The 26,762-nt window shown below is 44.9% G+C and overlaps 1 protein-coding gene across 1 annotated transcript; it reads right to left on the reverse strand.

Annotated features, from left to right (window-relative positions):
* Nucleotides 1-2,563: 2,563 nt before the first annotated feature.
* DET1 (DET1 partner of COP1 E3 ubiquitin ligase) lies at nt 2,564-26,762 on the reverse strand. Its single transcript, XM_069560064.1, has 5 exons — nt 26,621-26,762; nt 18,225-19,317; nt 13,877-14,064; nt 6,846-7,037; nt 2,564-3,239 (listed from the first exon to the last, which is right to left on the reverse strand). Exons 2-5 carry the CDS (start codon nt 19,305-19,307, stop codon nt 3,050-3,052), a joined length of 1,653 nt encoding a protein of 550 aa, XP_069416165.1. The 5' UTR covers nt 19,308-19,317; nt 26,621-26,762; the 3' UTR covers nt 2,564-3,049.

Here is a 26,762-nt window from a genome sequence, read left to right on the forward strand (position 1 = left end):
TTCAAGAACAGGGATCTAAGAATAGGAATCATAATAGGGCCTCATGGACACTGGAACGGGATCTAAGAAGGTCCCCAGACACCAGGAACTTTATGACTCTTTCCATGGGCAACCTGCCTTTCTCTTTCCATCTATTAATTTGCTTTCAACTGCAAGAAACAGCAAATCCAATTCAAGCGGCTTAGACAGTAAGGAAATTACTGTCTCGGAGAACTGGAAATCCAGATGTAGGGTGGGTTTCAGGGTTGGCTGATCTAATCAGCCAGCTCTGTCATCCATGAATCAGGTTCTCTCTGCATTTTACCACCCAGAAGGCCAGCTTCATCCCAAGGCTGATTCTCAGTGAAATATGATCATAGGGTGTTGGATGGCAGGAGTGTGGGCTACATGTTTCTTCACCAACATATTCTTTTTTTAGATTATCTGCTCATTCTTGGCTGCACTGGGCCTTCACTGCTGTGCACAGGCCTTCTCTAGTTGCAGGGAGCGGGGGCTGCCCTTTGTTGCAGTGCTCAGGTTCCCCAGTGCGGTGGCTTCTCTTGCTGTGGAGCATGGGCGCTGTGGCACACAGGCTGCAGCAGGTGTTTCTCGGGCTCCCGAGCGCAGTAGTTGCAGTGCACGGGCTCAGTGGCTCCGTGGTACGTGCAGTCTTCTCCAGCCAGGGACCAAACCCACGTTTCCAGCATTGGCAGTCAGATTCTTAACAGCTGGACCACCAGGGAATTCCCCCTCACTAGCATATTCTAACAGAGAAGGCAATGGCACCCCACTCCAGTGCTCTTGCCTGGAAAATCCCATGGACGGAGGAGCCTGGTGGGCTGCAGTCCATGGGGTCGCTAGGAGTCGGGCAAGGCTGAGTGACTTCTCTTTCACTTTTCACTTTAATGCATTGGAGAAGGAAATGGCAACCCGCTCCGGTGTTCTTGCCAGGGACGGGGGAGCCTGGTGGGCTGCCATCTATGGGGTCGCACGGAGGCAGACACGACTGAAGCGACTTAGCAGCAGCAGCAGCATATTCTAAAGAGAAATGTTCCCTCAAAGGCACTAGACACCTTTATCTCAGGGTATCACTGACCTGAACTAAGTCACATGACATTCCTACACTAACCCCTATGCCAACTGGTCTTAGCCTAGTTCTAGTAACTAGCAATTCATATGAGACCACCATGATTTACTGAGACTGCTCAGAGCACTTCCCTGAAGTCAGATGAGTGGGAGGTTGGGGAAAAATAAGAAATTGAGAGTAACTCCTTAGGTTTTGCAAGTAAATGGCTAGATACTGAAGTCATTTGGGAACCTTGTAGGAAAAACACATTGGGGGTGGGTGTGGGAATGGAGAATATTGTTTAGGATGCACGGATTCTGATATGCCTGTTAGATATGCACATGAAGAGGCCACATAAGCCAAGGGATATGTGAATTTGGCACTCAAGGAAGGAGTCAGGGCTGGAGTTAGTGTTTTGAGAATCATTAGCTTATCCCTAGAATTTAAAACCATAAAATGGATGAAATCATCTAAAGAATATATAGAGAAAGAGAGGTGAGGACTCAAGGCTTCCTCTGTCCTGGCCCACATGACATACTCTCACTTACCCAGTTTCAGCATCCCTTCCCCAGCAGTCGTCCTTCTCTGCTTCTCCTCCAACCTCCTCTACGGATCCCAGATACACACCTCGGGGGGGGGTGGTTTTTTAGCATTTTGCCTACTCCTCTCCTCATTCTCAACATCTCAGCACAGCATCTACTGGACAGAGTAGGTGCTCAAATCTTATATTGAACGCTGAACGAGAATGAATTTAGCTGTTCAAGACTGAAGATGATGAAATTAGCTGAGCTGGTTTTGGTGGGGCTCAGCATCTCACATCACATTTCTTATGCTCCCAAGGGAAGCTCGTCCCTAGATGGGAGAGGGATGGAGGATCCAACTGTCTGCATCCACGACTCCTTTCCCTGCCTTCTCTGAAACCCAACACTCCAGAGCGAGCTTCGAAGTCAGAGGCTGCGCAACAAACTCACTTCATAAATGGCGGACACATTTATGAGGATGAAACATACCCGTCCTGACAATCCCTGTGGGGGAGACCAGCTAAGAATGTGAGAGGGATGCTGCCTGGTGCCTGGCAGGTGTTTGGAGGAGTGTCGCGATGGTTCAGCCATCCAGGAACAGCCTGCTGATCTCCTTAGGGACGCCTCGGGCCTATCAGCTCCCACCCCTCCAAAGGACAGTACGTGCTGCACAGAGCTTGTCCCTGCTGCGGCCGGAGAGGACGGCCTGCTCTCCACCTGCACAACACAGATGGCACAGATGGGAGCATGCTTCCACACGGGGACGGGCAATTAGGCTCCGTTCCTCCAGCTGTAACAATTACCGGGCGAACACCCTGGAGAAGGACATAAGCCTGGAAGAGAGCCGGCCTCCACGCTGGCCCACCCCAACTTAGTCCTACCAGCAGGCGCTGCTGGGTCCATGCCTCTAGTCCCTTTCACAAGCCTTGCTGGAACCCATATATCTGGAAAGCATTTAGTGAGATCGGAACAGAAGTCAGTCCTCAAGCAGGATATATTTAAGTAAGAAAATACCAAGGCTTTATTTTTTTTTCCTTATAAAGACAGCCCTGCTGTTGGCTAATTGAAAGGATGTACAGAGTTCTCAAACAAGAGTTTCTGCTGCAGGCTGCATACTGTAACGCCAAAGAAGTGACATAAAGGGGGCAGAGGTGTAATGCTCTCATCTTCATAGCAAAAAAATGCAAAATAAGACAAAAAGTTAAATGGACTTAATGCTGGGCATCCCCACAGGGAAAGGCAAGACGACTGTTCAGTCGATCCATCAGTAGCTGTGCTGCGCACAGTGCTGAGCTGCCCTCACACCTCTTTCCTCCTGTCTCCGGCTTTCCATATCGGAGGCACAGCCTGGGACCCCAAGGCTACGTGACAGGAGCTTCTGCTTCACAGTCCACTGAGACGCAATGGGGTGGAGGGGTGGGCGGGCCAGAGGCGCCGGCTCCGTGAGGCACCGGCTCCGTGAGGCACCGGCTCCGTGAGGCACCTACGTGCAGCAGTGGCGCATGTGGAAGTTGACGACATACTCGGCATTAGTCCTCTGCACGGAGATGGCAAAAGGCTCGAAAGGGTGGAAGGTGAAGGCAACGAGGCGTCGCACCGTGTGGTTGATGGGGCGGCCCAGTAAGCCCGCCTGAATCTCAAACTTGAGCAGACCAGAGTCCCGGGCGTAGAACCTAAACAGAACAAGGAGAGGAGAGCGTGGGACAGACATTCACCACCACCTTAAAACCTGAATAGCAGGAAACTCATGAATTAACCTCACCGATGAAATCTCCTCTAATGTCAGCCCCCAGTCAAAATCGCCTATGTCTGATCAGCTCATTTTACGAGCAGGGAGATTATGAACTTCACTATGCTGGCCCGAATCACTGGGTCATTTGTCTTTCCCAAGATGACCCTTAGTGATGGCCTTGATTACGGCCTCCCTTTTTCTAGCAGCTATCTGCCCAGCTACCTACCCGCCTAGGCCAGGGCTGGAAATGATAATGTAAGCCAAGTAGGCATGCTTAAATGTTCAGGCAGCCACATCAAACAAAGTAAGAAGGAAAAAGTGAAATTAATTTTAATAATATTTTAGTTAACCTAACATCGGCATCTAAAATACTATCATTTCAACCAATAATATAAAAGATGCTCAAGAGATATTTCATTTTTATGTACTAAGTCTTTGAAATCTGGTGTGTACTTCACACTTGAGCACATCTCACGTTAGTGCTCACCAGCCATGGGAGGCTGGTGGTTACTAGAGGACAGTGCAGATCTAGGCCTATATCTTGAGTTCTTCTTTCCTCTTTTTAAAATTTATTTTATGTATAAAAAAAATTATTTTTTGGCTGTGCTGGGTCTTTGTTGCTGTGCACAGGCTTTCTCTAGTTGTGGCGAGCAGGGGCTATTCTCTAGTTGCAGTGTGAGGGTTTCTCATTGCAGTAGCTTCTCTTGCTGAGGAGCATGGGCTCTAGAGCTCAGGCTTTGGCAGTAGAGGTAAGTGGGCTCAGTAACTGCAGTGCAATCTTAACCTCTGGACCACCAGGGAAGTCCTGAGTTTTTAACTGTTAAGAAATTCTTTTGGAAGGTTCTTTTGCACACACAAAAACAAAATACTAACTAGTTTCTACTTTTTCATCTAACATGGTAAGAACAAAGATGCTTCCATTCATCCCAGGACTTAAATGCCTTTTGCCCATATGCAAAGCAAGTGCCCTGTGAACTTGGGAACTAGAGATGACTGGCAGGGTTGGGGCTGAATTGGAGGAAGCTCAAGAAAACAAGGAGCTCTGAAATAAAGAGCTCTACAATGCATTTCCTTCTTGGAAAGGAAATATATAGGCGATACAAAGATATTCATATCCCTTGACTCAATAATCCAAGAGCTTATATCCTCAGAATTTAAGTGAAGTAAATAGTGACGTGAATCAAGATGGCTACTAAAGCATTTTGGGCTTCTCCAGTGGCTCAGTGGTAAAGAATCTGCCTGCCAATGCAGAAGACATAAGGTTGGATCTCTGGGTTGGGAAGATCCCCTGGAGGAGGGCACGGCAACCTACTCCAGTATTCTTGCCTGGAGAATCCCACGGACAGAGGAGCCTGGTTGGCTATAGTCCACATGGTTGCAAAGAGTTGGACATGACTGAAGCAACTTAGCACGCACAGAGCATTAGCTCTAATGTAAAAATGCAGGTAGAGGATTAAATGCTCAGTAATAGGGGAACAGCTAAATAAATTATGCCACATCTATTTTATGGAATAATACACCATCATCAGGACTGTAACTTTAAGGACTATGTAACAATATGGAAAATATTTATTAAATAAAAGCAGGCTACAAGGTACTATGCCAACCGTAACTACAACTGCATAAATGTAAACACACACACTGGCAAAGGCTAGAATGGAATATATTTAATACAATAAAGGTGTCAGAGTAACGGCATTATCTCTTCAAATGACTTTAATATCCCTACATTTCTCATTTTAAATTAAAAAATAAATAAGAATTACAAGAAGTCAGGGTCAATGGCATTTCCAGATTTGTTACTTAAGTTAATCTTTTCAAATCAGAAAGGCAGGGCAGTCAAAAGGGAGAGAAATGTTATCTCGGGCTACATGACAATGTCAAATGAGCCCAATTATCCGCTTTTATGTGTACCTTCCCCTCACCCACATGGTCCCCAGCACACAAAGGGCTTATAATGTAAAGCTAGTTGTTGATCCTAAATCTAACGACCAGTTTACAGGAAATAGGGGGAAATGAGAACTGCCAGGGATGCAATGAGCAAAAATCCAGAATGTGGGGAATACTACCAGACAAACAACCTGGTTTCTTCAACCACTTCACTACAAAGAAAGTAACGGGAAGCAGAACTCACAAAATAAAAAAGACTTAGGAGGACAGCAACCAGAAAAAAAACATACAGACCTTCTTTAGGTCTTGACTGGAACAAACTGTAAAAAGAATATATACAAAACAATAGGAAAACGTGAAAACTCACTTGATATTGGTGATCTTAATAAAGGTTTAATTTTCGTAAGATGGAATAATGGTATTGAGGTTATATTTTTTTAAAGTCCTTATCTTTTAGAAATTCATACTGAAATATTTACAAGTGAAATGCTATGATACCTGGGCTGTGAGAATCCAGACTGGCAGGTGGGAGGGGAGCAGTGGTGGCAGAAAGAGATGAGACAACACTGACAGCCGCGGAGGTGGGGTGATAGGGACAGGGAGGCTCATTGCACTCTTCCACTTTTACATGTTTAAAAATGTCCGTAATAAAAAAATTAACTGGTTCCCAGAACTCGATTACAATTTCCCAAAGGAAATATTACAAACAGTAAATAATCGCACAGAATATGTTACACAAGCCTATTTAATACACAACGAAGCTGGATTATGAAATACTAACTACCACTGTTTCTATGTGAAGAAGACTTTCCAGAAACTACCACTGTTTCTATGTGAAGAAGACCTTCCAGAACCCAGCTCACACCTCCCTTGAAATAACCCCACAGTGGAAGTGGTGCCAGCTCCTCTCTCTAGCATCTGTGAAACAAAAGCAGAACCCAAGCTCCCAGCACGGAGGGACAGGGAGGTCTGTGAGCTGGACACCCGAGACAAAGGAACTGCAAGGTGCTAAGAGTAACACGGCAACCTGCGTTCCAACATTCTTCCACCGGAGGACGCGTGAGTTTCTCCAAAACCTACTTGTTCCCCAAGCTGTCTCTCCTTTCCATTAGGTAACAGGAGGGGATAAAATAATTTGAGCTGAGTAAAATGTAAGTCTCAATTATTTTTAAGTTTCATGTGAAATGGTATTAGGTCATTAAATTGAAAAGTATGGTTCTCTTCCCTGGCTACCTTAAAAAGAGAACAATACTTATCTGAATTGGATATTTTGAGGAGAGGCAAAGAGCAGAACTAATTCATTTTTGATACTAATGCCTAAATGATCAAAGTGAAAGTGGCTCAGCTGTGTCCAACTCCTTGCGACCCCATGGACTATACAGTCCATAGAATTCTCCAGGCCAGAATACTGGAGTGGGTAGCCTTTCCCTTCTCTAGGGAATCTTCCCAATCCAGGAATCGAACCCAAGTCTCCCACACAGTAGGCAGATTCTTTACCAGCTGAGCCACCAGGTAAGCCAAAGCACCCACATTAAAGAAACAGCCTGCCCTGTGACTTGAACCTGTTAGTACAAGTGGACAGAGTCACAGTGAAGTGATGCTCAAGAGAAAGAGGAAGTGGCAGCCGGCGCCCAGAGGCAGCACGCAGCTGGAGCACCTGATAGGGTGGTCTCCGCAAGTCTTCGGTCGCTCCATGACTGACACCCACTTGTCGTCGTAGCTAAAGAGAGACAGGTCAAGGTAAGGGCTGCCGCTGTAGGACTGAGCACTGATGGGGAGCTGGCCCAGCAGCCGGCGGACGGCCTCCGTGTGTCCTCCGTACTTGGCGTTGACGATAGTGTCTTTAAACCTGAAATAAAGCACCGGGGAGGAAGGCTGTGTTAGCAGCACACAAGTTGCCTTGGTTTTAAATTGACAAACATGTCTAAAAACAACATATCCTGAAAACACAATCTAGATACTGAACTCTCACACCTCCCAAGTCTACACATCTCCAAGGTGAAGAAGTGAAAGTTGATCAGTCTTGTCTGACCCTTTGTAACCCCATGAACTGTAGCCCACCAGGCTCCTCTGTTCATGGGATTTCCCAGGCAAGAATACCAGAGTAGGTTGCCATTTCCTTCTCCAGGGGATCTTCCCAACCCAGGGATTGAACCCAGGTCTCCTGCATTGCAGGCAGATTCTTTACCATCTGGGCCACCAGGGAAGCCCCTCTGCATACCTACAAATACTCTCAAAAAAGCAGAAAACAGAATAAAAAACTGGAAACACAAAGTTACTTAAGAAAAGTTAGCAAAGATCCTACAAAAGTTAAAAAGGAGTATAACTAACCTCTGACAACTACTTCTGTTGAAATTTATATATTTCTCCCAAATTAGAGCCTTCGACTGCATTAACAAGGAGATGCAAAGAATCCTGGACAGAAGTAGTGTCTGACTCTTCTTGGGATCAGTTACAAGCCAACTTGCATCAAATCTTTTGAAAAATTACTGATTCTTTGTTTAAAGTTGGGGAGGGAATTCCCTGGCAGTGCAGGGGTTAAGACTCTGTGCTTCCACTGGCAGGTGCACGCGTTCAATCCCTGGTTGCAGAACCAAGATCCATATGCCATGCAGTGCGGCCAAAAAATAAAAATAAAGTTGGGAACTAGCTACCTATACTTCTGCAGAAACACCAGAATCTGGAAGTACATAATACGAACACAGAGTCATCTATCTCACTTATCTTTGATTATAGTAATAACAACAATGGAGCAGTTATTTCTCACAATTATAATGAATATTAAACTTAATATCCTTTGACGAAGTATTTCAATTCTTCTGGAAATCTGCCCTAGGGAAGAAAAATCCCTGTGTACATTCAATGTACCAGTGGTCATGACAATGAAAAAAATGACAGGAATATTAAAAACCCAACGGAAAACTATTATTTTCAAAGATAATGTGGACAGAAGAAATGTTTATCATAATGGTAAGTAAAAGAAGTAGGGTACAGGGAGCTCCCTGGTGGAATAGGGGTTAGGATTCCAGACTTTCACTGCCTGTGGCCCAGGTTCAGTCCCTGTTTGAGGAACTGAGATCTCGCAAGCCACACAGCACACCTTTCCCCTCCCCAAAAAAACCAGTAAGCTATGTTCTGTATATACAGTATGATTGAAAACACACACAAAAACTAACGTCTTTATCTGTGGGAGAGGGAGAGGGTGGGATGATTTGGGAAAATGGCATTGAAACATGTATACTATCAGGTAAGAAACAAACTGCCAGTCTATGTTCGATACAGGATACAGGATGCTTGGGGCTGGTGCACGGGGATGATCCAGAGAGATGATATGAGGTGGGAGGGGAGTTCAGGATTGGGAACTCATGTACACCCGTGGCTGATTCATGTCAATTTATGGCAAAACCAATACAGTATTGTAAAGCAAAATAAAGTTAAAAAAAGAAAAAAAAAAAAAAACTAACATCTTTAAAAAAAAACCAGTGGAAATACATCAACATGGTCATAGCTGTTTTATCAGTTTTATTTTTTAAAATCTCGACACTAAAGTACATCACACAGTTTAATAATCAAAGGGAAAATAAATAATTTTTTAGTCCAGGGGAAATGTGATATAACATCTCACCCTCGAAACTAATGGTATAAAAAAACTCAGTGTTCCTAATTTTGATGAGACTAGAGAGGTTGATGAGATGGGTTTTGATTTTTGTTTTCACTGTCAACCTGAAGGGCTAGATGGATATTAACACTTCTCAGTTCCCCTAGAAGGAAGCTGAGCATCAACAGTGCTTTTCCATTACCTCTCTTACCAGTAATTTTTCACAGCCTTGGTGTAAATCATAAAATTAAATCCTGGGCCACACAAAACTTACTTCTTTCCTTTTCATTTGAGCTGGTATCAAAGATCCTGGGTTCCTTGGTTTTCAGCCCTTTGTCAGCCAAGATCTAGTTCTCCACCCTGCGTGGCTCACTGGCTTCAAAAGGTGATTTCAAATGACGGGGCTGGCCCGTGGCTGTGATGACCACAAATCAAAGCCTCCGTGACCATCTACAGGCTGAAGCCGTTCCCACTGCCCACAGCGCCCACCACCTCTACTCTCAGATGCTCAACAACTAAAAGATGAAGCTGTCACCCCTCTGATGTCTTCAGCGGATTAACTCCTGGCGCACTGTCCCTCTGTCCAACCACCCTTCTCTCAATTTACGATTTCAAAATTCTCAGAGGTGATCCTTCCTACACCATGGCTTCCTAGTTCCTGGACCTCCTTTCTGCCTCAGCAACGCATTCCCACATCATACCCTCAATCTCACTATTACCAATGACTGCACCTCCATAATCTCAGGGAGCAGCACACAGACTCCAGTTATCTTCTCTCCTAATTTTCCAGATAACTCACTCTGCTATCCCAGCTTCAACATCCTTCAACTGAAATGGGACCAAAATGCCACTGATTCTACCAACTTCTCGCCATCCTATGCCTTCATCATGAACTCTTTTCCTTCCTGAGCCAGCTTACATTTCACAATCATTGAAATCACAGACTTTATACCCATGAACTCATGGATAGAAATGTTGCCGTAATGCTGCAAGGCACTCAGGCTGCATTCCCACAGTCTGGCAAGTCACCCTCTCCCTTAGATGGCTACTTCATCCTCCCCACCCTCCATGCTCACCCTCCTGGATGGCACTGCCTTCTTTGTAACTGACAGAAGCCATGAAAAGAAAGGTTTTTAAAGCTCCCATCAGGAAACAGAATGTAGTACTTTTATTATTGGATCACTGCAGTGGTTTACTACCTTCCAGCCTATCCTCCTATGGATCAGATCTATTCTTAAAGCAGCAGCCAGAGTGACTCTGTTGAAACCTAAGTGGGAGGGACCACCCTGGTGGTCCAGTGGTTAAGACTCCAAGCTCTCACTGCAGGGGGCACAGGTTCAGTCCCTGGTTAGGGAACTAAGATCCCACATGCCACAGGGTGTGGCCAAAAAAAAATGTCCGTGAGGCCACGTCACTCCTCTGCTTAGATACTTCAAACACTGCACAATCTCATCCATAGTTAAAGCCAAAGCCTCGGAACGGCCATGTGTCTGGTCCTGTCTCTCACCACACACCTCTACCCACTCTGCCTCCTGCTTCCTCCAGCCCAGCCACCCTGAGTTCCCTGCTGCTCCTCAAACGTCTGAGACCCACCTCCGGACCTCTACATTTACTTTTCCCTTGGCTTGCTCTATTCTTCCCCTGACGGCCACATGGCTTGCTCCCTAACCTCCTTCAAAAGCTCAAATATCACCTTCTCAGTGAGGCCTATGCTGAGAACCCTGCTAGGACAGCACGGACCACCTCACCTTAATACGTTCAAAGCCAACAGATATTCTAGATATTGTAACCTGTCCTTGGGCACATCCGTGATGGGAACCTCCCCCTTCCTGTTTCCACCTGGTTCAACCTGCAGCCTGCCATCCTGGAGGCTCCCTTAAACATTATCCTCAGGATTCTCTGTGCTTCTTTCCACTGTTTGACTCTACTTCCTGTATCATTCTTTCATGGTTTATTGGGGAATAATGTTTTTCAGAGGTTTCCTTAGAAAGAGAACATGGGAGGTAATTTTTTGAGACCGTATATGTCTGAAAATGTCTTTGTTAAACCCTATTATTTCGATGTAGAATTCCAGTTTTAAAACCTTTTTTGCAGAATTCTGAGGGCATGGTTGTAAGCGTGTGCATGTGTGTGTGTGTGTGTGTGTGTGTGTGAATTACAGTTTTAAAACCTTTTTTGCAGAATTCTGAGGGCATGATTGTAAGTGTGTGTGTGTGTATTCTTCTTTTTCCTTTGGCCATGTCATGTGGCTTGTAGGATCTCAGTTCCCCAACTAAGGACTGAAGCCGGGCCACTAGGTCACCAGGCAACTCCCATGAAAATGTGTATCTTTTAATATTAGGAAATGGTTGACATTGTTTCCTCCCTCTCATTTTTTTATTGCTCCTTCTGGAAGCCACATATTGGATCTCCTGGGGAACTGCTCTAAATTTTTTTTAAAAAATCATTTCTCTCCCATTTTCTTACTCTCATCTTTTTTTTTCCTACTTTCTTGGAGAATTTCTAAACTATATCTAACAGAGTTTAGATTTCTAAAAGTATTTCACTTAGTATCACTATTCTAGGAATGTTCTTGTTTTTATAGTTTAAATTATTTCAGTTAATACTATGTTCATTTTTTATACTGTTTTATTTTGGTCTCTATCTTTCAAAATAAAGGCTTTCTCTGAGTGGCTCGTGATCTCCGATGTGCATTTTTTCTTAGCCATTTGTTCTAGCCTATAACAGTGACAATAATAGTCCACTTCACTCATTTTATCAGCAGCTCTTTGAAGACTGTAAACCTGACCCGTTAGAACCACGCCTTCACAAGAAACAAAAATAATGTTGATTTATATGTACCTTGTATTTTCAATGCAGCAAAGTATGAGTCCCCTGGCTATATTTAAAAGTCTCAATACCTTAAACTTATACAATGTTATATGCCAATTATATCTTGTAATACTTTTATTTTTAAATGTCAGTGTTTAATATGCTGAAAACTGCATCTTCTGCCACTAGTTAAATTTAACAGTAAGAAATTTAAAGAGCAACTTAAACATTAATGTGTGAGATCTACAGTTTTCAGAACCATTTGCTGGTAAGAAGCAAAATTTTGACGATCATGAAGCGAGAATGTTTATTTTCTCTTCCTACAATTTCACTTAATTATGGGTACACTGTGAAATAAATTTTCAGAAAACACAGCCTCCTCTAATTCCTGACGATATTCATTCAACAAATGCCTAATGAGCTCCTCCCTAACGGCAGACACTGGCTGAGGTGCTGTGGGTATGGCGATGTATATATATAACAGATAAACACCCCTGCCCTTGTGGAGCTTGGACCTTCTGGTGATCTCTGTGATATTTTAACTGTACCCAGCTTTTGCTACTAGTTGATAATAATCTACTTAATTTTAAATGACAAAAATTCATTTCAAAATGAAAAAAGCAAAACCTGATCCATATTTTGCTTCCAAAAATCCTTCTATACTGAAGAGAGATGCCAGTCAGGCTGAAAATGTGTGTGAACCAGAAAAAATAAAAGGGCATGTTTACTCGTCCGAAAATCAATATCCACTTATTTTCAATCGTGTACTGTCCTTCTACAGGAATACGATGCCAGTGAATGAGATAGCTGCTTTGCCCATTTCCCCCTGCAGCAGTAATGCTTATTCTGATTCATCCACTCTGATCTGATCTGTACTGGAACCTAAAGCAGCTATTTTCTATAACTGGCAAGGTATGTGGAATGTGATGAAACACTGACTGACTTCAGCAGGGTTGCAGCCAGGCCTTTGGTCCAAAACAACTAGTCATTTCACAATAATATACTCAGATGATTATGAGAAGCTCTGGTTCTTAGCAGGTGGGTATCAACTGAGGGTGACTTAGGTGTTCTGAGAAGGGCCTCCAAGGGTCTCTTCTTCAGGTTGGTCAGTTTCCCTAGGGAATTAACTCTAATCTCCTGCCTGAAGAGTATATGCCTGGATACCATATCTGATAAGAGGATAGGAGTCTACCCCATCAGTATATCAATTTTCACTTAATTCTTGGTTTAAGCATGATGAGTCTCATTTCTATTCTCAGCCATGTTTCATGAACTTGAAACTAGAGCCTGCATGGTTCGATTTCTCCAGAGAATAAACCTCTAGCCTTTTGCTGAGTTGGGGAAGAGACAGTCATTTGGCAGTTGGAGGCTTAAGGAAAGGAACTAGAGTATCTGACTATTCCCTTTAAGAATGTCATCTAGGGGATTCCCTGGCAGTCCAGTGGTTAAAACTCTACGCTTCCACCACAGGGGACACAGGTTTGATCCCTGGTCAGGGAACTAAGATGCCACAAGCTTCAAAGCACAGCAAAAATAAAAAAGAATGTCATCCAATCCTCCAGAGGTATACAGGACCTCCAGTTTCTTGACTTTTTCCAGAGTTCTCTGGTGCAAGACAGTTTACTTCTTGATGGGCAAGCTCTGTAGTCTTCTTTTGTTCTTTGAGGTATGTCAAGTTAGTTATCAGCCATCCACTAGCTCTTCAGCTTCTAAAACTCTATTGATATCTCCTCCCCACTCTCTTTGCTCTTGTAGGTTTACATCTCTTCATCCTTTACTGTCACTTTAAGTAGGGTCTTGGGATACAGCAGAGATAAATGCATGTGTTCAATGCACATGTTTAACCAAAAGTTATAAAATTACTTCCTTATTCATTCAAAGTTGGTGATGGACAGGGCCGCTGCAGTCCATGGGGTTGCAAAGAGTCGGACACAATTGAACGACTGAACCCAACTGCACTGATTCATTCAAAAATTATTTTAAGTGCTTGACAGTGAATCACTGCAGATACAGCAATAAACTAAACAAAGACACAGTCTCTATCTCTCTGCAGGTAACAGACAGTCTAGGAGGAATCGCAGACAACACACAAGTAATCGCTCGGGTGCTAAGAGAGAGACATTTAGGATGACACAGGAGGTTACAACAGGCAGACCGACCCAAGGCCGGGTGGGCAGAAAGAACATGGGAAGGTTTCCCGAAGTAAACAACTACTGGCTCCACACCAACACATTTTCTAGAGAAAAATTAAGCTTGTTAAGTCCAGGGGAGCAGCTTACCGGCGCTGGATCTGCCGTGCAAAATTGTTGCTGGAAGCTGAGCAGGGAAACTGGACTTCACTATGCAGGGTAGCATTCCGGAAGAGATCACAGAAGTTCTCAAAGAGCTCCAAAAGCTCATCTGACGTGTTCTCAAACACAGCAATCACCTCTGTTGTTACCATGTTGTACACCACAAAGAAAGATGCCTGCAGAAGGAGAGAGAGACCCAAGGGACAGCTGAGCATAAGACCTCACCTAGCATATTCACCATTCGGCTGAAAACTCAAACTCCCCAAGTAAAACAAGCAAACACCTCCACTCTGGCACTACAGCAGCAACATGATGCCTAGAGGTTCTGGAAGAGGAGGAAGCCTCAGTGGGATTGAGCCATCAAGGGCCTCAGAGCTGCCTGATTCCCCACTGTACCTGTGCTGCTGGAATTACTGAGTTGCTCAGCATATATGTATAAAAGGGCTTTCAATCTTTCATTTCAAACTGTGTGCAAATTTAATATGTTTCCTTTCAAGTGCTTATTCCCTACTTATGCCCCAACCCATTCTGAGATTAAAAAAACTTTTCTAAAATGCCAGATTTAATTTTCCTTCCTGCTGAGAAAGTGATTTGCAGTCAGGAGCTGCCTGTTGGCAAATTATTTTCTCTTGTATGTGTATAGCAGAAAGTTCAATTTGGGGGCACTTCCTTTTCTTTCTTAGTATTTCTAACATGCAGAGAGACGTCTTAAGCACACCATGTCCACCTGGGCAAGTTGTAACCAAGCGGGGGACTGCTGCTGGACAAATGAAAAAGTCAGAGAAGCGTTTTCATTTCTTTCTTCATAAATGTTCTTTTAGCCAAGAGCGTTTGTAACACATGTTGGACATTTGTAGCAATACAGATCAGAGGGGGAAACATGAAAAGCATTCAGATGCTCTGGGTGGCAGAGTTACTGCTTTCTCTGAATAGGTCCCTAGGTGCCTGCTCCTCTTCTCTGAACCTCCAGTGTTCTGCTCAGCTTAACACGGAAGCACGAGGTACCCCAAGTTTTTGTCACAGTGAATGTGGCAGTGTGGGTCTTCCACCAGGACTCTAGAAGTTTCCAGAACACTAGGATTAGTATTCTGCCTCCTAGGATTAAACCTGAATCTTCATTACCAATTTTTGGAGACATCTGGCCCACCTGTTTCACCAGTAATTAGTCCTTCCCAGAGCTTATATTACATGACTTTTGCGGTCACCTGGAAATTAAATTTAGCTGTAAATTAAAGAGGCTGGAGGGTAATCTGAGAATAATACCCATAATATTAGCAAGGCTTTGTGTTGAGGTACACTTTTTACTCATTAACCTTATTGGAACCTATCAAATTAAACTGGGGAAGGAGACTGGAGGACAACGAGGGGAGAGTTTGGGTTTAAAGTTACAAATTCTGTAAGCAAAGCACAGAGCCCTAGCAATGTTGCTGGCTATGACTTACTGTAGCTACCGGACATAAGGAGGTCACGTTTTAGTGAAGGAGAAAAGGATAATCTCGAATGCGGCAGTCACAGACAACATACTCCCTCCAAAACAAAAAGGTAATTATAGCTCAAACCTAAATACAAGATGGACTCATGTCATTTCTATAAACCTGGACGACACTTGGATCACATGAGGGCTTCACCAGGATCCATCGTGACTGTGTGAACACAGAATTACACAAATATTTACTAACATTCCCACCAGGGCACACTGGGAAATACATGACAGAAGGGTACAGAAGTCAAGGGCTCTACCAACACCCTCTCATGACGCCTGAGATGAACTGGACGCTCACCCTCAATGGTGACTTCATCATTAATAAGGAAGTAAAAAAATTCAGAAAAAAAAAATCTCTAACGAATTTATTACCCAGATCTCAATGGGCTTCCCTGTTGTCACTGGAAAGAATCTGCTTTCCAATGGAGGATATGCAGGTTGGATCACTGGGCCAGGAAGATCTCTTGGAGAAGAAAATAACAACCCACTCCGGTATTCTTGCCTGGGAAATCCCATGGACAAAGGAGCCTGGCAGGCTACAGTCCATAGGGTTGCAAAGAGTGGGACATGACTTAGTAACTAAACAACCATTTTAGTCACCTCCCCTCCCCCACCCTTGTTTTTGTTTTTGTTTTTTTAGAATACACAAGGTATGATTCAGAAGAAAAATATTAGAAACCATTTTTCCACTGATGGTTGGTAAGGTCTCAGGAGAAAATTTTCTGTAGTTTCTCTTAAGGGCAGAATCAGCTACAAGTCAATGAGAGAAACCAGACTCAGCTGACGGCAGTTTACTGGTTTGTTCTGTTGTACACTTCCAAACTCGTATATAAGGAGACAATGTGGAAATAGGAGAATGATGGGGGGGTGGGGTGTTGGTTCCAAACTGGGAAAGGAATACGTAAAGGCTGTATATTGCCACCTTGCTCTTATACGCAGAGTACAACATGTGAAATGCCAGACTGGACGAAGCACAAGTTTGAATCAAGATTGCAGGGAGAAAAATCAATAACCTCAGATATGTAGATGACATCACCCTTAAGGCAGAAAGCAAAGAGCCTCTTGATGAAAGTGAAAGAGGAGAGTGAAAAAGCTGGCTTAAAATTCAAACTTCAGAAAACGAAGATCATGGCATCCAGTCCCATCACTTCATGGCAAACAGTGGAAACACTGAGAGACTTATTTTATTGGGCTCCAAAATCACTGCAGATGGTGACTGCAGCCATGAAATTAAAAGATACTTGATCTTTGGAAGAAAAGCTATGACAAACTTAGACAGCATATTAAAAAACAGAGACATGACTTCACTGACAAAGGTCCATTTAGTCAAAGCTATGGTTTTTCCCGTAGTCATGTATGGTTGTGAGAGTTGGACCATAAAGAAAACTGATCACTGAAAAACTGATGCTTTTGAACTGTGGTGCTGGAGAAGGCTCTTGAAAGTCCCTTGGACTGCAAGGAGATCAAACCAGTCAATCCTAAATGAAATCAGGCCTGAGTATTCACTGGAAGGACTGACGCTGAAGCTTCAATACTCTGGCCACCTGATGTGAAAAACCTGACTCATTGGAAAAGACCCTGTTGCTGGGAAAGATTGAGGGCAAGAGGAGAAAGTGTCGACAGAGGGTGAGATGGTTGGATGGCACCACCAACTTGATGGACATGAGTTTGAGCAAGCTCCGGGAGTTAGTGATGGACAGGGAAGTCTGGCATGCTGCAGTCCACGGGGTTGCAAAGAGTCAGACATGACTGAGTAACTGAACTGAACTGTAAAGAAGTTAGGTCTCTCTTGGTCAACAATAAAGTAGACAGCTTCTCAAAGGTAAATGTCCACATTGCCCTGAGGTTCAGCATGGTGTTTCAACCCAACCATCTTCACGGTTTCTATACTCTTAACCCAACACCTTATTCCTATTTGTGAAATGCATCTTCCCCATCAACATCTTTCACCCAAACTAAAAAACCCTCAGAACCTGCAGTCCTGGTGATTCACTGGTAGATCAAAAACTTTTACTTCCTTCCCATCTTATCACTGCTCCACAGTCTATGTTCCAGCATGTGGGCAAGGTCAGAGTAAAGTCATAGAGCTTAACTCTGTTAAATGAACTGTCCCATTGGTTACAATCTAAAGATTTTGTGAGGAAGTATACTGAGTTCATTTCAGTAAGAAAAAGACTAGTTACAATCTAAAGATATTGTGAGAAAGTATACTGACATCATTTAAACAAGAAAAAAGACTAGACTTTTGGAAGATTTTCCTTTTTTGTATGATGGGTTCATTCTCATTGCCAGAACTAAAACAGACCAATAAGTACAATCTTCCACAAAACCAAGGCACTATCCACAGGGAGTCAAATCTTAACCTTAGAGCATCTGGGCTTCCATCTCCAGGGTACTGAAAATGCTCTACAGAAGAATTAGGGTAGGGAACCTCCCTGGTGATCCAGTGGTTAAGAAACTGCCTTCCAATGCAAGGGACATAGATTTGGTCCTTGGTCAGGGAATGAAGATCCCACATGCTGCAGGGCAAGCAGGATGGCCCTGCTTGCTGCAGCAAAGACCCAGCGCAGCCCCCAAAAGAGTAAAGTTGCAAAAATATATATATTAAAAAAAAGAGAAATAGGACAATATTCACAGGGTTGACTACCTATATGTCAATGGCTTGAGATTTAGCTTCCATTTGTCCAAACAAATACATATGGCTAGAGATAAGTGGAGCTGTTCTAAGTTCGGCCCTAGGGGAGCAAAAATTCAAGATCCACATAAAAGGTGTTGCTTCCGAGAGGCTGGGAACAGGCAGAAGAAGCCTCCGCGAGGTGGTGGGAGGGCGACAGGCGGGGCGGCAGCTCCTACCTGCGACGGGTCTGTGACCCGCAGGGTCACCACGTCCTCGCTGGTGTACTTGATGAACAGGTGGTTCTCATCCAGAAGCTGCATCTTCCACATGCGCAGTTGCCGCAGCTGGTCAAAATACTGAAAGAAGCGCCTCTTGGCCACGGCGCTTCCGTCCTGCTCTGCCCGGCGCCACAGGTACACCAGCAGCCGGTGTTTTAGGGAGTTGATGAAGGGGTCCCTGAACGGGTTGGCCATGCCTGTCTGGCTGTCCCGCTGCACCTCGGGGAACATGGCCGACACGGTGAGCAGGTCGTCCTCGTAGCAGAAGCGGCCGATGGTCCTCACGTCGATGAAGGTGCCCTCGGGGGTCACCTGGAAGACGTGGATGGTCTGCTGCTGCACCGACAGGATGGCCAGGATGTTCTTATACAGGTACAGCCCCTGGTTGTGCGACAGGACCACCTTGTCGCACTTGAAGGTGCGCGTGTCACACAGGCGGCCGGTGTGGAGGTCAACGATGTGGAGGGAGTAGTCCTCCAGGGGGGACCGGGGGTTGGGGGTCACGGACTCGCTGTTGCGATACACCTCGTAGAAGGGGGGGTGCGGCTCGTCCGGCAGGTAAGCGGCAGAGCCCACGATGACGCAGCGGCAGTCGTCCGTGAAGAGGCTGCACTCCCGGTTCAGGTGCTCGCCGTTGGCCGCGACGCTGGTGATGTGCAGCAGGACAAAGAAGCGCTCGAAGAGCCGGCCGCGGATGTTGACGGACCGCTGGTCGTTGCCGTTGGCCAGAATCTCCCCCTCGTAGCCCTGCAGGAGGTCCTCGGCGGCCTGGCAGCCCTGGTACTCGTAGATTTCCAGAGAGGTCTGGTCGGAAGAGAAAGCGATGAAGTAGCGTCCGTCGGGGGAGAACTTTCGCAAGAAGCAAGGTGGCTTCTCCACATTGACGACGGTGAAGTTGGGGAAGACGTTCTGGTGGAAGACCCGGACCTGGTGCCAGTGGGTGCCTGCCTTGCCCGAGCTGATCCGCCGGCGCTCCAGGCGGTGAATGACATTTTGGTTTTGGATTCTTCGAGGTTTGATGGTGGAAACATGATGATCCATTATCACATCTCTGCATGGGAAAGTAAAAAAGAGAAGTCAAGAAAACAAAAATTTACCAAAACATAAATACAGATGACCTTTGCACAAGGCGGGGGTGAGGAGCACCAACCCTCTGCACCTGAAAATTTGAGTATAACTTGTAGTTGGCTCAGGATATGTGGTTCCTTCCTGTCCACAGATCTTCCACACCAGTGGATTCAAGCGACGTGCAGAACTGCAGTATTTACTGTTGGAAAAAATGCACGTGTACAGGGGAAGGAGAGGGAGGGATGAACTGAGAAAGTAGCATGTTGTGTAAAACAGCTAGTGGGAGGCTGCTGTCCAACACAGGGAGTCCTGCCTGGCGCTCTGTGATGACCTAGAGGGGTGGGGTGGGGGTGGGAGAGAGGCTCAAGAGGAAGGCAATATATAAATAGGGCTGATTCCCGCTGTTGTATGGCAGAAACCAACACAACATTGTAAAACAATCATCCTCCACTAAGAATAAAATAAAAATTATGAATGGCTTAAAAAATAATCCATGTGTAAGTGGACCTGCATAGTTAAAATCTGTGTTGTTCGAGGAGTAACTGTGTATACACAAGTCAAATACATTTCCTCCATATACCCTGGGTGGAGGAGCTCCCAACATGATGGTGATTGGCATTTCTCCTTCCCAAGTTACAGTTAGTAAGTGGTCCAGATAGCTTTAAGTCTATCAAAACTCAATTTTTGAGGGAAGGACCGAATTCTCTAGGAAGACTTTCAAAGCATGCTCAGCTGTTGGGAATATTCAAAAGAACAAACCTTCAACTACATCAAATTTTCTCAGTGTAAACACCATATTCACTGTGTAATTCATATAAAAAACACATTCATTGGGCTGTTAAGATGTCCGTACTACCCAAAGAATCTACAAACTTAATGCAATTCTTATCAAAATTCTAAAATCATTTCTGGCAAAAATAGAAAAATTCATCCTAAAATGTACATGTAACCTCAAGGGACCCTAAAACACAATTTTGTAAAAGAACAAAGTTAGAAGACTCAGACTTACTGATTTCAAAGAAGTGTGGCATGACATAAGACAGAAAAATATACCAAATGAAGAGAATTAAGACCTGAGAAATAAACCCTCCCACGCATAAACCCAAGTCTTCCCTGGTGGCTCAGACGGCAAAGGGTCTGCCTGCAGTGCAGGAGACCCAGGTCTGATACCGGCTTGGGAAGATCCCCTGGAGAAGGGAATGGCAATCCACTCCAGTATTCTTGCCTGGAAAATCCCATGGACGGAGGAGTCTGGCTGGCCCCAAACCATGAGGTCACAGTCAACACGACTCAACGACTAACACACACATACACACATAAACCCAAGATTAGAAATTCGAGAACGCCAAACATGATAAACCCAAAGAAATCCACGCCCAGACATATCATAGTCAAACTGTGAAAAACTACAACATGAAGTAAAAACCTTGAAAGCAACCACTTAAATGATACATTAGCCACAAGGGAACAACAATCCATATACCTGTGGATGTCTCATGAGGAACTATGGAGGCCAGAAAGAAGCAAAGCAACATTTTTAAAGTGCTGAACCAACTGTCGGTTTGATCATTCAAATCGCAGCTAAATAGCAACTCTTCAGTTTTTCTCTGACTACCTTACCTAAAGTCATGCCTTTTTCCATCCACATCAATCTGCTGTTTTACCTTATTTTATCTTCTTCAGCACTTATCACTTTCTGAAACCATCTGTTTACTGTTTTAGTATCTGTCTCCCCACACTGGACAGCAAGCAGGGGCCTTGTCTAATTCCTTGCTGAATCTCCAGCACCTAGGACAGCACCTGAAGCACAGCAAGTGCTCACAAACAGAAATGAATGAATGGAACAACATTTGACAAAGGTCGTCCAGGATAAACAACACATTAGGTAAAATAAAGGAGGAACATTTCAGAAAGAAAGTAGCTTAAAAAAATACACTTAAAAAGAGTGTAGTGTGGTACACTTGGGAAACACAATTCCAAGTGGTTAGAACACAGGAAACACAGTGATAAGAGAAACCTAAAAAAGTAGATTGGAGCCAGATTAGAAAATACTTTGCGTGCCATGTCATGCAAGTTATTACAGGTTTTAAGCAGAGGAGTGACTGATCCAACCTGTATCTTAGAAATAAAAACATACAGACAATGGGAATTTGTTTACATTCTGTCTCCTGAAATTAGAAATGCCTGGTGTAAGTATATATACTATCTGTGCTGTGCTTAGTTGCTCAGTCATATCCGACCCTTTGTGCCCATGGACTGCAGCCCGCTAGGCTCCTCTAACTGTGGGTATTCTCCAGGCAAGAATAATGGAGTGGGCTGCCATGCCCACCTCCAGGGGATCTTCCCGACCCAGGGATCGAACCCATGTCTCCTGTATTGCCAGGCAGATTCTTTACCACTGAGCCACCAGGGAAGCCCAAGAATACTGGAGTGGGTATCCTATCCCTTCTCCAGGGGATCTTCCCAACCCAGGAATTGAGCCAGGGTCTCCTGCACTGCAAGCGGATTCTTTAGCAGCTGAGTTAGTCAAGTTAAAAATGTGCATACTTGTATGACTAAACAAATCAAGTTTCTCAAACTACTCGTCACAATTCATTAATGTATTTCCTACTGATTTAGACTAGAGCAAAAGACTGCAAACCACTGCTCTCAGGCCAAATCTAGCCTGCCTGTTTATTTTTATAAATTTTTACTGAAGCACAGTCATACCCACTTATTCACATGTCGCCTATGGCTGCTTTTGCTTTACAGTGGCGTAGTTGATTTGTTAAGACCAAAGACCACACAGCCCACGAGCTTAAAATCCTGACCTAGAGAAATGTCTGCATGTATATAACAGGAAACACATACAAAGATGTCCACAGCAGGACTGCTGGCAACAACAAAATCTTGACAATACTCCAAATGTCCATCAATAGTAGACTAGCTAAACAAACAAATAAAAAACAGTAATCTAGCTAAATTCATCCAGGCACATTCATGCAGGGGAATCTTTTTCTTATTTAGTTTTGGCTGCACCATGAGACTTGTGGGATCTTAGTTCCCTGACCAGGGATTGAACACAGGCCCCAGCAGTGAAAGCACCAAGTTCGAACCACTGGACTGCCCGGCAATTCCCCCACGCAAGCGATGAATTCATGCACTACAGTCATACATAACAACACAGATGAATCTCAGACACAGTGTTGAGTGAAAGAAGCGAGTTACAGAATACATACAGTGTGATTCCCTTTATATAAGTTTCAAACCATTTCTAGTTTAAGGACACAAACACATATGGCATATAATTAGAAACAGTAAAGGATTACAAACCTGAGATTCAAAAATGGTGCCTCTGAGGAAGTTTAGGAAACGGGATGGGAGTTAGGGACACCCTGGTGGCATTCTGAAGTGTATTTTTTTTTTCCTTGAATTAGCATTCATTGTACTGTTGTTCTTTTAAAATTACATATTTTTTAAGTAATATTTGTGCTTACTCAGAATTTTTCTTAATTAGAAAACAATCACTGTGAAGGGTAAACAAAGGACAATAAAAAGAAGTCTGAAGTACACAAAAATGCATACCATGAGAAACTGTGGAACTGCCAAGGTGGCTCTGACTTTCTCAGCAGACGAGGCACAGGAAAACACAGTTACAGACTCTACACTGCCAATTAGATTAAAACTTAATAGCTGCTTGGAAGAGGCTCAGAAATTCCCAGCACTGAATTTTAAAAAAATCTCTCTCATGAGTTTTCTAAAAGGATTTTGGCATGATTCAGCAACCAATATCCTCCACTTCTGAGCAAAAATAAACAATAGTGAGTTTCACACAGCTGCTCCTTTTCACAGTGACACAGTTCATGTGCACATTTTGATATAGTCCAAAAAAAATACTAGTAAGGTTTAAGCAGTTTTAAATACCAAGTAATGTACAAAACTACCTCACTCACTCCCTGTCCAGGACATCTTTGCCACTCGCATCCTTCAAACCCAAGATGGGGGCTGGAATCAGACAGGGAGACCAGCAGGGAATGAGAGCCAAGTACGGCCATGAATGGAAGAAGGAACAGGCATTTGACACCGTCTAGCAGACAGACTAACTTAGGAGAAGGCAATGGCACCCCACTCCAGTGCTCTTGCCTGGAAAATCCCATGGACAGAGGAGCCTGGTAGGCTGCAGTCCATGGGGTCGCTAAGAGTCAGACACAACTGAGTGCCTTCACTTTCACTTTTCACTTTCATGCACTGAAGAAGGACATGGCAACCCACTCCAGTGTTCTTGCCTGGAGAATCCCAGGGACGGCGGGAGCCTGGTGGGCTGCCGTCTATGGGGTCGCACAGAGTCGGACACGACTGAAGCGACTTAGCAGCAGCAGCAGCAGCAGCAGACTGACTGGCTTCCCTGGTGGCTCAAAGGTAAAGAATCTATCTGTAGTGCAGGAGACACAGGAGACTTGGGTTCAATCCCTGGGTCAGGAAGATCCCCTGGAGGAGGGCATGGCAACCCATTCCAGTATTCTTGCCTAGAGAATCCCAAAGACAGAAGAGCCTGGTGGGCTACAGTCCATAGAGTTGCAAAGAGTCGGGCACGACTGAAGTGCCTGAGCGTGCACAGCAGACTAACCACAAATAACCGAATCAGATAAAGCATACTAGTTGTTTGACTTACAGTCACATACCATGTTAACCAAACTAGATGCTTAAGTCTTTAAAAAAAAGTGTATACATTTTGAATAGTCCCACCTTAAATTCTCTGACTTGTCTCTTTAAGGGAAAAGCCACCAGTACTGTGATGGGGGGAGAGGAGTGGGGTGGGTAGAGGTGAAGGCCTGCGGGCTTCAGCTCCAAGTTGTACAGAAAATCCTCCCTTAATTTCCTAACCCTTCTCTCAGTGTGCTCTCTTCCTGCTCCGTATTTTCTATCACACAATGACAGTTTTTAGAGAGATGGTGGAATCTGGTCTTTTTCAATCTGTCTTGTTATTCCAATTATAAACTACACGCTCATAAAAACTCAGACAATATAGAAAAAGTACATGATGAAAGTCCCTTCCAGTCAGAGTAGGAGTTACGAAAAATGTTAGAGTGACTTTTAATACTTTTTCCAAAAGCTGACCCTCTACCCTTCCCTTACTCTAGTTAATGGCACAGCCGCTCACCTGCTGCCAAAGGAACCGGAAACCTAAGAGTCTCCCTTGGGACCTCCTTTCCTCAGCTGCCATACCTGATCAATCAGTCCCCGAACTCTGAAGCTTTTACCTCCTAAACTGTCCTCTAATGCTCTACCTTCTTTCTATCACGACCAGCCAGCACCCTTACCCAAAATGTTCATAACTTCATGTCTACATCATTGCAACCATTCCATAAGTGGTCTCCCTAAATTCCTGTCCGCTTCCAATCTGCTTAACAACCAGAGCAATCTTTTCAATATTCGTTTCTGATCACATCCTTTCCCCTATGGATTAAAACAAATATTGGATTGGCAAAAAAAAAGTTCATTCAGGTTTTTCTGTTACATCTTGTCTTAATCCGTGTGCCGTGCTGTGCTCGGTCGTTCAGTCATGCCCAACTCTTTGCAACCGCATGGACTGTAGCCCACCAGGCTCCTCTGTCCATGGGATTTCCCAGCCAAGAACACTGGAGTGGGTTGCCATGCCCTCCTCCAGGGGAATCTTTCCAACCCAGGGATTGAACTCAGGTCTCCCACATTGCAGATGGATTCTTCACTGTCTGAGCCACCAGGGAAGTTCCACAGGGTAAAGAAACAAACTTTCTGGCCAACCCAGTATGTTCCCATTGCTCTTAACATAAAAGATCAAAATCCTTACATGCCTTCTTTTTGCCCGCTTAATCGTTTCTTTAACGGGCGGCCCACCTCCTGTCTCTGAACCTTGGCACGTGCTCTTCATCTCAGTCTGAAGAAAGCTCTTCTCTTCAATTTGCCAAGTTAACTCCTATTTCAGACATCAGCCTAATCATCACTTCCTCAGGGAAGTCTTCCTTCACCTTTCTATCAGGTACACCAGTCATGTCTCACCTTCATTAACACTCACCACACCTGCAACTTCATCTCTGCATTTTAGTTCTGTCTGTGGCACTAGATGGCTCCCCAGGTGGCGCAGGGGTAAAGAATCCGCCTGTGGTGTAGGAGATGCCAGTTCAATCCCTGGGTCGGGAAGATTCCCCTGGGGAAAGAAATGGCTACCCACTCCAGTATTCTTGCCCGGGAAATCCCATGGACAGAGGAGTCGGGCGGGCTACAGTTCACAGGGTCATAAGAGTCAGACAAGACTAAGCAACTATACAACAAACGGCACTGGCTCTAGATGGTGAACTCCTGACCAGTACACAAACATTATATCCTGTAAGCCCATCATGGATTTGACCCATTGTAGGCCTAGTTGACCCACTGGAAAAGACTGATGCTGGGAGGATTGAGGGCAGGAGGAGAAGGGGACGACAGAGGATGAGATGGCTGGATGGCATCACCGACTCGAGGGACATAAGTCTGAGTGAACTCCAGGAGTTCGTGATGGACAGGGAGGCCTGGCATGCTGCAATTCATGGGGTCGCAAAGAGTCGGACACGACTGAGCGACTGAACTGAAGCCTCCTTTTCTGAACGTTCTTTACCAATTCAAATATCCACAGGGTCTGTTCCTCTACCTAGCAGGTATTTTCTCTGGTCCTTGCCACATTTTTCAAGTTGCAGTTTGAGGGTCATCTCCTTTAGGAGGTCTTCTCTGACCACCCTGGCTGAGAGATCTTTTTCGCTTTACCTATACTTTTCCTGTTTGAGTCCTTACTAGTCATCGCCATAATGTGAATCTGTACTTTCGTTTGCACGGCTAAGTGTTTACTGTTCGACTCCCCCATAAACTCCCCAGAAAGGAAGTAACAAACATGCCTGCTTTGGTCACCTTAGTTTTTTCAGAGCCTAGCACTGAAACATGCATCTACACTTTATCAACTGAACGAAAGAAGAAACGCCTAGCTGAAGTGGCCACTAACTCATGGTGCGGTACTAAGCTGGGCACCCGGTCAGTTTCCCTATGCCGGCAGGTGCACGTAACCCTCTCTTCTTTCTGACGGCTTCCTAAACGGGAAGGGGACACCTAGGGGCGGGTACACATGCCCAAAGGGGCGCCCCCGGAAAGAAAAGCCCGGGGCGGGGCCTCAAAGGGAAGAGCATTCTAAGGGCGGGCGGGGGCCGCAGGACCTAGGCGTCACGCGGGGAGGGGGCAGCCCCATAGCCTCGGGGAGAGCCTGACGGGCTGAGAGGCTGCAACAAGGAAGAAGTCCTCACCTGTCCGGTCCGGGATCAAAGGGCCGGGGCAAGGGACACCCCGTCCTGCTGGGCGCGCGCCGGCCCCGGCCCCGGCCCCGCCCCCGCCATGCCGTGGGACCCGGCGCCTGCAGCCGCGGGCTCTCGCTTCCGCGAGCTACCG

The sequence above is a fragment of the Ovis canadensis genome, chromosome 18, assembly GCF_042477335.2.
Source record: "Ovis canadensis isolate MfBH-ARS-UI-01 breed Bighorn chromosome 18, ARS-UI_OviCan_v2, whole genome shotgun sequence".
In the NCBI taxonomy this organism is placed as follows: Eukaryota; Metazoa; Chordata; class Mammalia; order Artiodactyla; family Bovidae; genus Ovis; species Ovis canadensis.

What these genes read in the sequence shown, in the direction of transcription:
- DET1 (XM_069560064.1), bottom strand. Translation starts at nt 19,307, where the DNA reads ATGGATCATCATGTTTCCACCATCAAACCTCGAAGAATCCAAAACCAA. An exon ending in GGGTCACAGACCCGTCGCAG is followed by an intron (nt 14,065 to 18,224) that starts GTAGGAGCTGCC and finishes CTCCTTCTGCAG; the next exon opens with GCATCTTTCTTTGTGGTGTA. An exon ending in TGCGGAGACCACCCTATCAG is followed by an intron (nt 3,240 to 6,845) that starts GTGCTCCAGCTG and finishes TGTTCTGTTTAG; the next exon opens with GTTCTACGCCCGGGACTCTG.